We start from the raw sequence: 18,238 nt of genomic DNA, 5'->3' as shown, positions 1-18,238 counted from the left end.
GAACTTTTCAGCAGCAGTGCGAATGTAACGATTTTGGAATGTTTTGTTTAGATCAAGTTAAATGAAAAACTATGATGTGTGAGAATTTTGAGCAGCCTCCAAATTCACATCTGGACGGCATTGATGGACATCAAAAAATGACAGAGGTATGCGTACATTCATAGAAAACAAAGGTTTTGAATTTTAGGAGACCTCATAAGTTTGAGCAGTATGTTAAAAGGATGTACAGATGAACCAGATCACAAAAGGTTACTCAGTGAGTATTTATTGTATTCCACTACTAGAGTCTGAGCTCTAGTATACATACATTATACGTCTCATTCCTCTCTAAATCTAGTGTGTTCAGCAGCATGTTGCTTATCCAGGGCTGATCAGCTGCACTGCATAGAAAGGTTGCAAAGAAACATGCTTGATCATTTATAAAGCAGGTTGTCAGAGATCAACTGAGCCCATGAGACAAACCTATGAAAGGTTAAGTCTCAGTTTTCCTCCTCGCATTACAATGTTATTGTATTTCCATCCCTCAAGACTACTGTCTTGTATGATAGGTCTAGAATGAGGCAGAACATCACAACTCGGGCAACCCCTAGAGGTTTGCCTTGCCACTGTATAATGTCTTACAGTGCATTTTATTTATGATGGCTGTAGTTTGCTACTGGCGTAATAATCTGAGATATCTAGTGGTCCAACTATGGAAAGATCCCACGGTGATGTTTGTGTGGTGTGACAGCAGCGCTCACTCCAGCAGCAGTCTCCTCAGCTCCTGTGGGCAGGTGACTGGGAGGGCACAGGCGAAGTTCTCACACACATACACGGTGGCTTTGCCGTCCTGCGGAACCAAGGTGGAGAGAATAGGCAGCTTCTGATAAAGGAAACCCTCTGTGTTGCCATCTGCCAACATCAGGACCTAAAAAAGAGAAAGAGGGAGGATAAAAAGAGGGGGAAGGGAAAAAAAACAGAGAGAGAGAGATAAAGTCATAACTGTCATCGTGATGTCAGTTAGGTGAGATGGTGGGAGTGGGAGAGTCATATACTTTTACTCTAATGTAAAATTTATGACTCAAAGGGCTCCATATGCTTTCTTGGCTAGTAATAACCCACAATAAAGTACAGGGCAGGGCGATTATAGTGACAGCCGCATCAATGGTTCATTTCTATGGTCGTTGTTTATATCTGGACTCTCTATTCCCTTGAGGGTTACAGCAACACAGAGTCAAGCAGCTAATATGGGATGAGATGACCTTGACCTGTCCTTGCCACATTCACACCTTCAACTCATCAGCATATAAAATATCTTATTTCAAACCCCTTCAACTGCTAACACAATTTTACACCCCTGCATGGTGCAGTCGGTGACCACTTAATAAACTCGGAATCCCAGAGCTTTGTATGACGCCATTTTAGTGCCATGTTAACCCAGGTGAAAAAAAAATAGATTACTATAATGTACTTTAAGTGCTCTATTTTCGCGCACTAATTTTGTACTTAATATACTAAAAATTCTTCTTTAGTACTTCTTAAGATAATCTTAAGAACATCTTAAGTGTACTCAGTTGTGCTATTTTGAGACACCATTAAATATGAACTAAAATGTGCTTTTAATATATAAACTATCCCTGTATTTAAAAAATGTATTTAGTTACCACTTGTAGTACACTGTGGGTTCAAGTATAATATAAGTGGTAACTAAATAAATTTTTTAAATACAGGGATAGTATATTAAAAGCACAATTTAGTTCATATTTCATGGTGTCTCAAAATAGCACAGTTGAGTACACTTGTTCTTAAGATTATCTTAAGAGGTACTAAAGAAGAACTTTTAGTATATTAAGCACAAAATTAGCACGCGAAAATAGGGCACTTTAAGTACATTATGGAAGTATACTTTTTTTTTTCACCTGGGAAAGTAAAAATGTAATCTAAGTTTGACAATGAAACCATAATGTTTGTAATGATCTGAAAATTCAGTCATGTTACAAGAATAAAGCTGTAATGTTTTGAGAATTATGTTGTAATGTTACAAAAAAAGTCATAATGTTCTGAGAATTAAGTCATAAAACTAGGAGATTGAAAGTGTGTGAATAAAGTATAATGAAATATTTTGAGACAAAAAATGTTTAGAATAAAGTGTGTTTTGAAAATACAGTCATAATGTTATAAGAAAAATTAGGGGATTAAAGGTGTGTGAATAAAGAAATATTCTGAGAGGAAAAAATTTAAAAAAATAAAGTTTGTTAGCAATGTTTTGAAAATAAGTCATAATGTTAAGAATAAAGTAATGATAATAGGAGATTAAAGGGGTGTGAATAAAGTATTAAAATATTTTGAGACGAAAAAAAAAAAAAAAATCAATGTTTAGAATAAAGTTTGCTGGTATTGATTAGTCTTAGAATTAAAGGGTTAGTTCACCCAAAAATGAAAATTATGTCATTAATTACTCACCTTCATGTCGTTCCACACCCGTAAGACCTTTCATCTTCGGAACACAAGTTAAGATATTTTTGATGAAATCCGATGGCTCAGTGAGGCCTCTATTGCCAGCAAGTTAATTTACACTTTCAGTGCCCAGAAAGGTACTAAAGACAGTTCATGTGACTACAGTGGTTCAACCTTTATATTATAAAGCGATGAGAATACTTTTTGTGCGCCAAAAAAACAAAATAACGATTTTTCAACAATATCTAGTGATGGCCGATTTCAAAACACTGCTTCGAATCTTCTGTTTTGAATCAGCGGTTCGGCTCGTGTGTCAAACTGCTGAAATCATGTGACTTTGGCGCTCCAAATCACTGATTCGAAACAAAAGATTCGAAGCAGTGTTTTGAAATCAGCCATCACTAGATATTGTTACAAAGTCGTTATTTTGTTTTTTTTGGAACACAAAAAGTATTCTCGTACCTTTCTGGGCACTGAAAGTGTAAATTAACTTGGTGGCAATAGAGGTCTCACTGAGCCATTGGATTTCATCAAAAATATCTTAATTTGTGTTTCGAAGATGAACAAAGGTCTTACGGGTGTAGAACGACATGAGGGTGAGTAATTAATGACAGAATTTTCATTTTTGGATGAACTAACCCTTTAAGTTAGTAGTAGAATTAATGTTTTAAGAATGCAGTTATAATTTTACAAGAATAATGTCATAAAATTAAAATAATACAGTCATGTGAATAAAGTATAAAGAAATATTTTGAGACAAGGAAAAAAAAAAAAAATCACAATATTATGAGAAAAGGCATATTTATCACAACATGAATAGGAAGAGAACCTTCATCAAACTAAGAAATGGATGTTAAGGATTTAGGTAAATCATACTTAAGGATTTGATTGACCAAATATCTTTTAACTAATAATGCTACAAATATATTTTGTTAATTTGGACTTTATTCTCAAAATATTCATACTTTAATTTCTTATGTTAAATCACGAGATTATTCTCAAAAAACTGCATTTTCAAAATCTTCGATTTTTTTTTTTTTTTTTTTTAATTTGAACTAAAAATCTATTTGCAATAAAGCTTGCGCCTTAATAATTCAATTCTATTGATCCATGCAGACTGTAGCATCACACCCCTCCCACTCCTTCACCTCTCTCAGAGGGGGGAAAGTCTGAAATAACTCAATCAGGGCCATGTCCAGTCAGGGGGGCTGACTGGCACAGCAGCAGGGGAGGACACTGTGGTAGCTTCACTGGATTCTGCCTTCTGTAGCAGGGAAGAAAAAACCTTGAACCGAACAATACCACAGCAGGATGGGAGACAGCAAAGAGAGAAAAGCGAGAGGCTCAGCCCAGTGGCCAAGAGTTACCAAAGGGAAAAGGATGAAAGAGTAAATCTACTTTTCCTCAGTGAGACGATTTTACTGCCAAGCCTAAAGCTCAATGAAATCCAAGAGGAGGGCACGGGAAAAGACTTGTGAATGTGACAGAGGTTAAATCTTAGGACAGCTCTCAAGGCTCAGTTTAGACCCAGCTTTTTGGAGGATATTTCAGGTCTACCAAGAGCCAAACATTCTCTCTGCTTCCTGGTCTTGACACACTCTGATTTTTGACAGGCATGGTTAACAACTCAACTCTGCGAAACCTGTCCCTGGACTTCTAAGCACAATATATTGTTACTGTCTGTTTGCGAGGATCTTGCCTTTATTGCATCTCAGGGGCCGAGACAATTCCGCATCATTACTTTCCCGCTAGCAACCTGGCAAGGCTTTCTGTCATATTTGTCGTGACCTCACGCGGGCTGTCTCCAAACTGACTCAAAGAACTGTGACAGTCCACTGAGGCAACATATAAAAAATGACAAGCAGACACAACATTGACTGAAAAGATGCATGGGGCCTGGGGTTAAGCAAAGGCAGGACTTTCTCGCAGTTCATTTGCGAAGTTTGTGATAACCACCTTTAATAATTCTCAGTGTAAAACCTCAACATTTTAGTGCCACGTTAAAATAAAAAATACGGTTTGGAGAATAAAGTCGTAATGTTTTAAGAATAATCTCATAATAGACCTTTTACAAGAATAATTTCGGGAATAGAATAGAGGCATTACAAGATTAAAGGAGTAATATTTCAAGAATAAAGTCTCAGAATATAAGGTCTTTAATTTCCAAATTTTACGACTTTATTCTCAAAATCGTACATATTTTTTCGAGATACTAAAAATGCTGTCATTGGTTCTCAATGTATCATGGTGGAATAAAATAAAGCTAAGAGAGGTCTAATTACATATTCTATAGAGTGCCATCACCCTGATGTCAATGGGTTTTTAAAAGGGGTTTCCGGTTAAATGCCTGAAATAAGGTGTGTGGATATTAATAGCCCTGTGTTTTTTATTTAAAGCTTTTACTTGTCTTGAAAAAGGCGGTTGCTAACAAGTGGCTAAATGGGATTAGAGAGGTTATCGGGGACATTAAGAGCCCTATTTTAACGATCTAAGCGCATGGTGCAAGTGCACTTAGGGTGTGTCCGAATCCACTTTTGCTAGTTTAACGACAGGAAAAATGGTCGGCGCGCCCGGCACATGGTCTAAAAGGGTTGTCCCTATTCTCTTAATAAGTAATGTGTGTGTTTTGGGCATGTTTACATGGCGGAATTTGCAAGCAGAAAAACCGAACGCTTCTCTAGCGACGAAACGTATCTGCTCGTGTTAAAGCGCACCAAAGCATTTTCATCTTTATGCACACAATAATAATCTTTTTACATTGTAATCCTTTTTTTTTTTTTTTTTTTTTTTAATATTTGGCATGTTTGTGTGCTGGGTAATATGCAGAGTGTACGCACGTTGTGCACCCTAAATAACATTACTAATGCGCCCTTTAATTAACAAAAAATAAACAAATATTGCGCCATTGACTTTAGACCAGGTTTCAGTTGGTCAATGGCGCAGTCTATTTCAGTTTCCTCAAAATAGCAACGCGGCAACAATGCGCCTGAACACACCTTGTTTTCAGACCAGCACGCCCATGGGTGCACAAATGGGTGCAAATGCACACGACGTGGCGCAGGACATGAAAATGATAACTGCGTCAGGCTGAAACTAGCAAAAAATGCTTGCATCGTGCCTGTATGATAGGGCCCAAAATGTCATCATGGTAAACAGGTAATCTCATCTATAATCATGCTCTTGCAAACTATTCTAATTCAAACTTTCAGGGAAAATGTTTTTTAAATAAAGACTGAAAGCTTAATGGTGTTGACACTGAAGTCATGCGACAGTGGTGTAGTTAGTTTATAGCCAACGTTTTTATCTTTTTACTTCTGGTGATTGTATTTAGGCTTTAAAATTCATAAAAGTTGTGTTCATTTGTGAAGATTATCATGATGAACAATACATGTAAGAATCATAAACTTTTGTTGGTCACAGAGCTTATTTTCTGCAATAATCCAAAAGCCAATGGACAAATAGTGGCTTTTTGTCAAGGGAACCAGGGTGATGCTAACTTCTGGGTTGACCTACAAAAATACATCATTGCTGCCGCACTCTATACAGAGATTGCACTGTCAAAATGTAGGAAGTGGTTTCCCATCATGCTTTTATGCTGTGTACCAGACAACTCAGAATAAGTCCACCTCCTTCCTGAAAATAACCATGGGAATTGTGCTTGAGGTAGGATTCCCAACTTAAAGTCTGCATAAAATGAAAACTGCAATTGTCAAGTATTCCCTATTGTGATGTATATCCATGTGAAATGGCTTCTCGGACAAGAAAAAAAAATACAGGACGAGATTTGATTTTGTCCATTAGGAATTGATTGGATCTTTGGATTGTTGTCTTTGATCTTTGTCTTTAAAGAGCAGTGAATATAAAGGCTGAAATGCACTGCTATTGTATAGATTTTTAAGTCGACACAAGTTGTCGAAAGTCAGAGCCAATCTGTAGATTTTGGGCAGTCAAAGTATATGAGTATATGATGGGCAGACTAAGACTTAGCTTTACACTGTGAATACCTCCATGTTTGATATTTTGAGACAATTTTAGAACACATATTGTTTTCATTTGTCATGTGTCTCCCTGCCAAGCACATGTTTGTGCGTGAGTTTTTGTGTTCGATCTGTTCCAATTTTAAAAGTCGTGCAGTGTATTCCATCGTTAACTGCTACACCTTTTCCTCACTTCTGTCTACTGCTCCTGTATAGCTTTTAGATGTATTGCACATACTCTGACAGCAATTCTGAACATTGTTATTTATCTTGTTACCTGATCTCTTGTCTGAGTCCCTATTTTAGCCCATAGTCTCACGTCCTTTGGATTAGTCTGGTAGTATTTTGGTCTATCTCTAACTGCTGGCTCTACTGGTGTTGTTTGGATTACATCTCAGCTTCTTGTGTTTTGTGCTTTTGCTACAAACCCTTCCGCACATGAATCCATCTCTTACTCCTCTGTTTTCTGATTCACAAATTCCCATGAGCTAAGCCATGATTCCATCCCTGCTACCATACACTGATATCCAGACTGTCAGCTCCTACCTACTCTCACCTAAACACACACAAAATCAGGCACAAACACTCACACACATACACACAAACGGTTGATTAGTCTGGGGAATTTCATCAGCTTCTTCTCCTGGCAGGATGGAGCCTCTCTAGAGAGCTTGAGGCTGTCAGCGCGCACAAGTGGAGCACACAGCCATTAGTCATTTAATTATCTGCCGTAAGTTTATTTCTTAGGTGGAGAGGAATGGAGCATCATGACCTCATTGATTCTGGTGTCTTTGTCTACACCCCTCAAAGGTAAAGGCCACTGTACAGAATAAGTATGTGCAGTGCAAGGTATTGTCAGTGGTTCTGTGACAGATTAAATGATAAAACATCAATGGGAGTTTTTTTATGTTTTGATTAAAGGATTAGTTCACTTTAAAATAAAAATTACCCCAAGCTTTACTCTTCCTCAAGCCATCCTAGGTGTATATGAATTTCTTCTTTAGAATGAACACAACTGGAGTTATATTAATAAATATCCTGATGCATCTAAGCTTTATAATGGCAGTGAACGGGACCAACGAGTATAAAGCTCAAGAAAGTGCATCCATCCAAAGCAAATCGTACTCCACACGGCTCTGTGGGGTTAATAAAGGCCTTCTGAAGCGAATCGATGCGTTTGTGTAAGAAAAATATCCATATTTAATAAGTTATAAAGTAAAATATCTAGCTTCCAGCAGATCGCCTTCCGTATTCAACTTACGAAGAAAGTGTAATGCCTCTCGCAGTTCAAAACGCTTACGCTACGTCCTACGATGCCATTTACGCTTTCTCCCTAAGTTGATCATGGAAGGCGGTCTGGCGGAAGCTAGATATTTTACTTTATAACTTGTTAAATATTGGATATTTTTCTTACACAAACGCATTGCTTTGCTTCAGAAGGCCTTTATTACCTCCCAGAGCCGTGTGGAGTATGTTTTGCTTTAGATGGAAGCGCTTTATTTAGCTTCATACTCGTTGGTCCAGTTCACTGCCATTATAAAGCTTGGATGCGTCAGGATATTTATTAATATAACTCCGGTTGTGTTCATCAGAAAGAAGAAAGTCATATACACCTAGGATGGCTTGAGGGTGAGTAAAGCTTGGGGTAATTTTCATTTGAAAGTGAACTAATCCTTTAAAAATAAATTGTCATATATTGTTATGTCTGATCAGCTGAAATATAAAATGTGTTAGATGGAAGAGCCTAGATCTAAATGCTTTGCTCCAGATAATCACAGCATATATGTATAAAAAAGAATATTTTTGTACAAACTAAAACAAAATAAGAAATAAAAATGTGTAAAAGATAACACTGGTATGGACAATGGAGGGTTAAAACTGTTTTTAGTCAGTTAAACTGACTAAATATTGACTAAAAATGTAAAATAATAAAATAAAACTGGCGTTGAGAAGATTTAAAAATAAAATTGAGGTGAAAACTGTTTTTAATTAGTAAAACTGTTTATAAAAATAAAATATTGACAAACTTTTTTTTTATTTAATTTAAAATAATTACTAAAAAACTGTAAAAGTGTGAACAATAAGGCCTTCTCCAACTTACAACCACAATCAACAAATTTACACTCAACAGATCAAAAAGCAATGCGACAGGGATTTCCAGCATGCCCACAGAGTGAGCAAAAAAAGTGTGAAAAGGGCAACCACCTAAGCAGAGAACATTTCTATTTCATCTGATCTAGCGCATGACCTCAGCAGACTCTGCTCCTGGTCTGAGTGTCCATGATCCTATGGAGGACTTAATGATGTTAAGGGTTGACTATTCCTGCAAGACCGATGCATAGGTCAGGTCTACGCATACATCAAGATCAACTCGTAAGATGGTCGAAGCATCTCTTACACTGACTCACAATGCGTCCAGATCCTAAATGGGCAATACATAGGGCCGGCATTAATCAGACTGCATCATTTTTTTATTGAAAATTAAGAACTTTAGCTTGTCCGTCTCAACCCCATTTCCTATTAAGCACACTCAGTTCTCTCTTGGGTTGCTCATTAAAGCTTGTCAGGGATTCATCCGGTGGCAAAGAAACTCTAAAGTGACAATTTCCCATGAGGTGGAGTACTTGCGGAAATACTCTCATAAGGAGGATGAAAAGACTTGCAAGGTATTTTAATTGTCTGACTGTAGTCTTAGGCTAAAAGTCTCTCTCTGGGAGGTTTTTCCAGGGTGATTTCAGGTAATCATTAAGTTCTCAACTAAGTTCAGGAAAGTGAAAGGAAATGGAAGCATCTTGAATGGTGGGAAATAACATTATACAATTCTCTTCAGTGACTACAGGTGGATATTATAAAGCCTTTTACCACTTTCAGTAAAAGGTCTGATTTGAAAAGCAGTATTTAAAAAGCGATTTTCCTCTCTACTTTTAGAGGAAGTATAAACTAATGGTAACAAATGAAATTGATTTCAATTATTGCTAGAAGCTTTTTGCGGACTTTTCACTCCCATTACCTGCTTCAGAGCATCTCAAAACATTCTGAGGAAATGAGACAGACAAAAGCAGAAGCATTTTTCGTCATGACGCTGATTAACACAGACAAAGACCTTGTTTAATCTGAGGGCAGTTGATTTAAAGAAGATGGACAAAGACACAGCAACTTCTAATCCCTTCAGGGGGCCATCTATCTCATGGCCAGCCACATCTAAGGTTATTTTATTGGCTGATGTTAAATGCAGAGTGTTAAATGCAGAGAGCTAGTGACATATGACTGCTGCTGACATAGTCTTATCCAAAAAAAACAATAACTACTGAACACAGTCCCAGATTGTGAGTTGTAATTGAGGCTACACAGCATGTTATTTCCAAATAGTCATTATGTCCAATGAGATTTTGAAACCAACCTTTAATTGTTTCCTTTGTTTCAATTTGGAGTAAAACAGCTCAATTATGCTTTCGCTACATGCATCAAGAATATCCAATCATGCTTTAATACAAGGGTTTTCAATCGTTTCATATCCAAAACCCAAAAATTCTGGATATGAAAGTGAAATATATTATAAAAATGTCTGTAAATTATATATTTTTATATATAAATATCCAATAATGCTGTGAGAAAAATAATAAGCAAGACTAATTATTATTTTTAGTGTATCTTGAACACAATCCTGTCCAAGCAGCTTTTTTTTTGCGCTATTACATGAGATGACAACACGCTTATCGCCCTTACCCAAACGTTTAGATGAATTCATTAAAGAATACATTACCTTCTCTCACGTTTAACTGAAATAATATTCAACCAAGGCTTTTTCTTGTGACTTTTCCCTCTTTAAAATTAGGTAGTATTGTCAACAACTAGGCAACGATGGTGACAAATCATTTCAAGGTAATGTCATCTCTAAACTGGACTAATTTGTCCAGTCATGCTAAAAGTGTGTTGTTTTAATAAAAGTAGTTTTAAGCTTCATTTTGGAAAAAGAATAGCCTACATTTAATGTGTAATAATGACACATTCTTGCATTGCCGAATTATATTGGCAAATTAAGTTGATTCCGGGAGTCGATTCCATCGACTCCTACGGTGGGAGTCGGGAATCGGAGTTGACTCAGAAAACACGGATTCGAACACCCCTAGTTCTAAAGTGACGTTTTAGAATTAGTAACAAAGGCTTGGGCTCAACTGTTAAACTGTCAACTTCAAATTTGAATCCATGGTGGAAGGAAGTTGTAAACGAAAGAAGGTTTTTAAAGAAACTCCATTGTTGTTTCTTATTTATTTACACACTTGTGCCGTCGAACTGTTGTATAAAAGCCTAATCACAGCTAACCACAATGTAAATTTAAATGAAACCAGGTAGGGGATTTTCTATTTCCCAGCATGCTTTGCATCATTTGAGGAGAAAAATGATTTACGTACCATGAACATGCTTGTATAGTACAAAATCAAAATTTAAAGTTTTACTAACTTATATTTGATGTATTTTTGAGTTGTTCTAACTTATTAGGGTTTACAATGTACTTAAAATATCAAGTTAAGAGAATTTAACACACGAGTACTACAAACTCAAAATATCATAGTTCTACCTTCTCAAAATTGGAAATGTCATAACTCAAACAAGTTGAGGTAACTGATTACCTCAAATATTTTGTTTTGCCAACTTATTTAGGTTTACAGCGCGAAAAAACTTGACATCCGAGGTGCATATTTAATGAATATCTGTGCTAAAAATACATTTTGTATTTTTGTTTGTTTGTTTGTTTTGCTTTTCTGAAATTTTCTTCAAAACCCCTTGTCTTAGTAAATTAGGCAAATGCAGTATTGGTGCACTCGCCTTGGTGGTCAGTCTTCAAGTATTTAAATACATAAAAACTATGTAAAATATTTAAAAAAAAACAAAAAAAAAACATCTGGAGTCAGACAGTGACCAATCCTCAAAGTGAGACCATTTTGCATGGCACACTCTGAGCAGTAGTTTAATCAACCTTTTATATAAAAGAGATATTACAAGCTAAACTCACTGGGTATTACTTTCAGGAACTGTTTCTAAACACAAAATCAGTGTGACAGACGTAACTGCAAGTATTGCGGAGCATGCGTGGGTGTATTTTAGCATCTCCCCTGAAGAAGAAGATGCAGAGTTAGATTGTTCATTAGACATGAGTGATGATGATGATGTGTGACCTGACTTTGGGAATATGAGACAGGAGATTAGCTGACATTAATTATGATTATAAAGACAAGGCAAAAAGAAATCACTGACTCTCAATCTCTTTCTGAAAATCAGAAATGTGATGTTGCTCTCATCAACGCTTAGGGAAAAAAAATGCTCGTTTTAAAACAATGTGCTGGTAACCGCTTCTACAACACATGTTTTCTAAGATCTACTATAATCCTTCATTGTGTTGTTTCTGAGTTCCTAAGGCCTTTTTAAACCTTTGCTTTGTACTCATTCGTTCTCGCTGGGTTGCCTCGGGACCTCTCTGGCTGTTGTCATGTCTCAGCGGCCTTGTTAGGGATTCAGGACCATTTGTCTCAGTAATCAGACGAAGTCGAGAACTCTTTTCGGTCCAAAAGGCCATGCTCTACTGTACAGTACGAAATCCCATCTCAGATGAGCACTAGAAATATTAGCACTTAAAAGGTTCCAGTCTCCTCTACTTAAAGAAATTATTGTATAAAAACCACATCCCTGGATTATAGTTATAATTAAATGAATTTTTAAATGAACAAACGTTTTCTTTGTTGGGCAACAGTACACCTGGACAGCATTAATATATGCTTATGTATTTGGATGGACTAAATTGATCTCAGAACAGACTTTCTCTGAGCACAAGGAAATCATATGACTGTAGTGAGCAGCTGGTTGCCATCATCAGGGATATGGAGTGGCTGTTCTAATGCCTCGTATTCTACTGTAACAAGCCCCATGAGGATTCGCACCCGTACTGTACCACCTTTATAATCAACACAGGTTTTAGCCTAATTAAAGTATGGATAAATTTATTCCGACAATTTTAATCATGCCTACAGATCGCAACGGTTTGGATTAATTGATTTCGAAGAGTGTTGAATTCAAGAGTCCTCTAGCAAATTTGAATTAAATAAGTAAGAACAGATGAGACTGCAAAAGCAGGAGATTCTTATACAGTGCATTCCCCACAATTAAACCCTGTGCCCCGAAATGAAGGAACAGATGATACAATAATTGGATTTAAATTAAAAAATATTTTCTAGTCTGGTTGGCTAATGTATCGTGAAAAATGCATTTTCGTTACAGTCCTCCAAACACACTTTCGAGCCTCTCTATGTCTGTGTTCATAAACCTTTAATACACTTCGCACTAAATGCTCAATGAGGTTGAACACTCCATTATCGCAATGAAGGCACAGCGAGAGCCGATCAGGGGATACCCAATACATACAGTGGAACGGGAATAATTCATTTTGTCTAACTCAGTGAAGCGTGTAGTAAGGTCTCAGGTCACGAACAGAGAATTAGATGCGTCTCTCAGATCACTGCAGGGCCGCACATGTTCATAAGCCAAATCAGTTATCACAGACTAGTGTCCACCATATTAAATATCAGAGTTGTGCACCAAGAACAAAAAAATAAGAATTTAAATTTCAATTAAATTCTTGAATTTAATTAGAGGCAGCAAACTGGGTGCATAGTTTGTTACCTCAATTTAAATTTAAGAATTGAATGGCATTCTTATTTTAATAGCAATTTAGACTACACCTTAGTGGTGGGAAAGGGGCAAACAGAAAAATGTATATTCTTAAAATAAGAGTCCATGGGGGAGTCGACAGAGGGAGGAGCCAGGTAGGAGATGACAGAGGGAGGAGTCAGGGAGTGACCCAAAGCAGTGCCAAGATGAAAGCTCATGGCAAAGCAGATGGAGGGAGGAGCCAGGGAGGAGGGATCCTGGCGAAGCCTGAGGGATGTCGGGCCACAGTGGAGCCAAGGGTGTGTGGAGCCAAGGTGGAGCTGATGGGTTGACAGGCCGAGGTGGAGTCCAGGGCTTGGAGGCCTGAGGTGGAACTAGGGGATTGATACACCAAGGCGGAGCTGGAGACCTGGAAGCCCAAAGTGGATCCAAGCAGCTGGGCAGAGCCAGAGAAGGAGGAGCCGAGGGGCTGAAGGAAGCCAGTGGAGACAGGGCTGAGGAACTGGCTGGAGTCAATAGAGGAGGAGGGAGTGGGAGGCTGGGCGGGTCCATCGGCGATGAAGCAGACTTGGGGCTGGCTGACGAGAGAGACTTATAGCTGGCCGACGAAGGAGACTTGGAGCTGTATGATGAAGGAGACTTGGAGCTAGCCGACGAACGAGACTTGGAAGCTGGGTGGGACCAGCAGAAGAGACAAGGCTTGAAGTATAGGAACTCTGCTCCACGATGTCCAACTCCACCAGCACTCCCTCAGGGATGACCACCGATACCGGTTCACACACCTTGTCAGACTCAACAGGCTCAGGCTCTGGTTCTCTGTCTCTGAAGATAGAGAGTGAAGGTTCAGGCTCCGGGATGAACAATGGCTCTGGCTTGAGCTCCTGGACGGACATTGGGGCCGTCTCACACACCTGGTCAGACTTGGCTTGCTCTGGGTCTGTGGTGGGCTCAGGCTTTTGGTCCTTGGCAGGCATAAGCACTGGCTCTGGGTTTGTGGCAGGCATTTGGAGTAGTGGGGAAGGACTATGGAGGAGTTTCGTGGTGGGTGAGGTCACTGGAGCAAGGATGGGTGGTGACAGGATGATAGAAGTGGGCTGGGTAGGCTGTGGCTGAGTGGCGATGTCCTCCATCTCGCCAACTCTGAACGGTGAGCCACTCAGCCAAAGAGCATAGTCCATGTATTGTATCAGCGTGCAGGTGGTAGTTCCCGCTGGCAACAGCTGGAAATGATAGTCATCCATCCCATTCCAAAAACATGTCTTCAAGGTGCCGTCACTATAGGACACCAGGTGGCTGAGCTCAAGAAACTCCTCCATGTAGTCTTCCAGAGTACAGCCATCTTGTGCAAGGGAGAGGAGAAGGTCTTCAGGGGTGACGGTTGAAGGAACTGCTGCTAAATCCGTATTTTTGGTCCTTTCTTCTGTCAGCAAGGGGTTGCAGCAAGGGAGAGTTGAGGCAGGATCTAGTTGAAGCAGTGATATTTACAAAAGAATCAAAATACAAAACACGCAAGAGAATCAGGAGAACAACGAGGACAAAAGCAAATCACTGTGATACCAATGAGAATGAACCAAGAACTACTACAACTGAGGGCTATAAATTCATAGGGTAACTGAGGAGTAAAAGTAGATAGGGTAGACAGACAGACAGATAGATAGATGGATGGATGGATGGATGTGCTCAGTTCAGGACAGAATGGAATCATAATTTTCAATTAAACTAAAAAAACTAAACATGCTGGCTAATACAAAGGGTACTTATCAAGTGCATACAAAAGACAGCCTCTTACTGCAGACATGCAACCCAAATGATAAATGATAAAGCTGTTTTTATAACCCTTGGTGAGCTCAGGTTAAATCTATCACAGCTATATCTACACAAACACGCAAGGTGAGCCAGTGTCACATGGACAGTCTTGGGTTAGAGTGGGAAGCGGAGCGCAACGCCGCTCTAAACGCTCTCGCAATGTACGAGCAGGAAATCTCATCAACTCCACAGTCTCCAGGCCTCAGATTCAATTTCACATTTTTCACACAGGAAAACAGATCGTGCCTTTAATATTTGGAAGTAATATGTATGGAAGTGTGTGTGTGTATTTTAGGAACACTGATGCATGATCTTTCCATTGCCAGGATTTATATGACTATAATGAGTGAGAGCAAGCTCTGTTTTCCTTTGTTTATAAAGAATACCCAATGCCATGGAGACAAAGCGCTGGTTCTGGCTGATTCAGTGACTTAAGATGATGGCTCTCATTACGTTTAATTTATGTCCTGACTCTGCAGGTGAGAACCATTTATCCCTCTCTAATTACGTGTCTCTCTTGTTACAAATGAAAAAGCAGATTAGGAAGAGAGAGAGAAATGTAGCTTAATCTCACCATATAACTGAAAGCAGACACGTCAGCTCTCCATACATGAAAGCGCCCTCTAACATCCCTCTGTTTTTAGATTTTTTTCCGACAAAATTCAAAAACTTTAAAAGTTCAATTTCAGCCACTAAAGCAATAATTCATCTTTTCAAAACGTAACTACATCTACACTACAGCTCAAAAGTTTTGAGTCGGTAAGTTTCTTATGTCCAGCTAGGCTGCCTTTATTTGATCACAAATGCAGTAAAAGTAGTAACATTACAATTTAAAATAACTGTTTTCTATTTTAATATGTTTTAAAATGTCTCCATTAACCATGTTATATTTTTTTTCAGGATTCTTTGATGAATAGAAACTTCAAACAGCTTTTATCTGAAACAGAAATCTTTTGTAATAATACAAATTTACTTTTGATCCATTTAATGCATCTTTGCTAAATAAAAGTATGATTTTCTTAAAAAAAAAAAAAAAATCTTACCTCTAATTTTGGAATGTGTAGATAAAGTGTGTATCTCTGCTTCATCCAGCATATATACCCATTAATTGGACTACATTTGGCCTTGGTGTTCTGTGTTTGCTCCAAAAGACAGAGGTGACATGCAAAGTATATTTAACCCCAGAAGCTGACCAAAAAATAAGGCACATTTTCAGTGTTGTCTCACTGTTGAGGAGCTATATAGCTAGAGAGCTGACTACTTTTGTTTGGTTTTGTATTCTAATATGATGCAAAAGGCTAATATTAGACTGTAGTTGACTGTAGACTGTAATATTAGACTGTACACAAAGTCCTGCTGTAGCTCAATTACAAATGCGTATGCAAATGTACACTCTTAAAAATAAAGATTTTTTTATTACAGTTCCTTGAAGAACCTTTAACATTAATGGAAGCTTTCCATTGCACAAAAGGTTCTTTAGATTAATAAAATGTTCTTGACACTTAGAAAAAAAACTATTATTGAGAAAAGTCATTTGGGGAATCCAAAATGGTTCTTCGGTGGCATTTGCTGCGAAAACCCTCTTTTGTAACCTTTATTTTTTAGAGTGTACCAAGTGCACGATGTGTATAGAACCAGCACCAACTAGCATAAACCATCTTGAACCATAGCTGGTCTCTTAGTAGTAGTTTATTCATTTGTCTAAGAATAGTGATACCTCAAGGGACTTAAGGCCGGGCTGATGATTTGACTGCAGGTTCAACTCAATAGCAGAGTCATCTATTTTTCAGTACACCCTTCTGACTTTGCAATCAACAGCCTGATGCGGGTGATCTTTCGATCATGTCCAAGTCAATTAAACAAACAATTCAGACCGGGGTACATCTGAGGCTTAGTCACAGCCAGGCAATGAGAAGTGTGTGTATGTGTGTGTGTGAGAGAGAGAAAGCAGTTCCTTTATCAGTCCCTGTCCAGATGAAATTCTGTGCAGTTTTTTTTTTTTTTAACTGGCTTCACTAACACTAACTCATTACTTGCAGCCTCTTCTGGTTGTCATCTTGCTGTGCCTAGGAAACAGGGCCAAGTTTTTCTCCTTCTATCAAATTCAAGCGATATGTGAGTCCTGTTTAACATGTGAATTGAACACATGAGCACATACGATTGAATTTAAATTGAAAATAAAAACTGGACTGGGCTGCTGTGTTTCCAGACACTGTACAATTTATGCTCTTTGCAGATGCTCTCACTCCAAAATGACAAGTGAGACTGTATTCACGAACAGCATTTGAAATTATAGTGAAAGACAGGGAGCTCTCAGAGGCCTTCAGCGATGTGCTTCTTTCCTAGTGTATGTCATTATGATGGATTTGTGAACGAATGAGTGTTGGATTTAGAACGAATCAGTTAGACTCAGTTTGCCAAGGCGAATGAACTATCCAAATGTTTACTTCAATTCTATGAGACTTTGTCACTGATTAATGCACAATAACACACCCAATATTATAACAGCTATAAAATAGGGACAGTTCATCCTAAAGAAAAAAAAAACAAAAAAACAACAACTGTCATTTAGGGGTGTAACGGTACACAAAAAATGTATTGAAGTCACGGTTTGGTATGGATTTGGTACAGCAGTTTTTTTTTTTTTTTTCTTAAGAAAATTTTAATTTAATTTATTTATTTTAATTAAATTTATTTAAAGGATAAAAAATCTATCTCTGCTAATGCTGTAAGCTATATATAGGGAGCACTTTCTTGCACATTACAATAATAATTTTTAAATTAAGTTGCTATTTATTTTTAGATATAATAACACTCACATAAAAATTGTATGCAAACATGTAAATTGCACATGAGACAGTTTTTGCAGTAACTGTTTCTACCCAATTTGATGTTAAAATATATTTATTTACACAATTGATTTAAAACTGTCATGTTTTCATGACAGTTTTATTTAAACATACATTAAACATATACATTAAATAATCAAGACAGGTTAAGTGAAATATAATGAATATATAGGCTAATATAGTGCATATATGCATATATGCAGCGTTCATTTCTCTAGCAAACTAACAAGCTGTGGACACTGAATGGCATTTCTGAGGTAAATGCTACGTGACATTGTTTATAAGCTGTTTCATTGATGTCTTTCTGCGGTTGAAACACTGACTGAGCGATTAAACAAGATACATTTCAGGAAGTTGTAATGTATCTTTAAACATACCTTCAGATGTTCATTTAAATTTTATTCTGTAACTAGTATTAAAGACGTACTGTAGAGATGAACGCGTTCACTCGCGCTGCTGCTTGAAATAAGGTGCCTTTACAGTGATCTGTCACGCCACATCAAAGAG

General features: G+C 37.8%; 1 protein-coding gene across 1 annotated transcript in view; it reads right to left on the bottom strand.

Moving 5' to 3' along the window:
• Window positions 1-249: 249 nt before the first annotated feature.
• The window catches only part of spata20 (spermatogenesis associated 20), a 43,817-nt gene continuing 25,828 nt past the window's right edge, over window positions 250-18,238 (bottom strand). Inside the window, exon 16 of the mRNA XM_051915000.1 lies at window positions 250-907. Coding sequence (XP_051770960.1) covers window positions 737-907 — 171 coding nt within the window. The 3' untranslated portion in view covers window positions 250-736. The remainder of the gene's footprint in view (window positions 908-18,238) is intronic.

This window comes from Ctenopharyngodon idella, chromosome 12 (genome assembly GCF_019924925.1).
Source record: "Ctenopharyngodon idella isolate HZGC_01 chromosome 12, HZGC01, whole genome shotgun sequence".
Taxonomy (NCBI): domain Eukaryota; kingdom Metazoa; phylum Chordata; class Actinopteri; order Cypriniformes; family Xenocyprididae; genus Ctenopharyngodon; species Ctenopharyngodon idella.
This window is presented reverse-complemented; position numbering and strand designations above follow the sequence as displayed.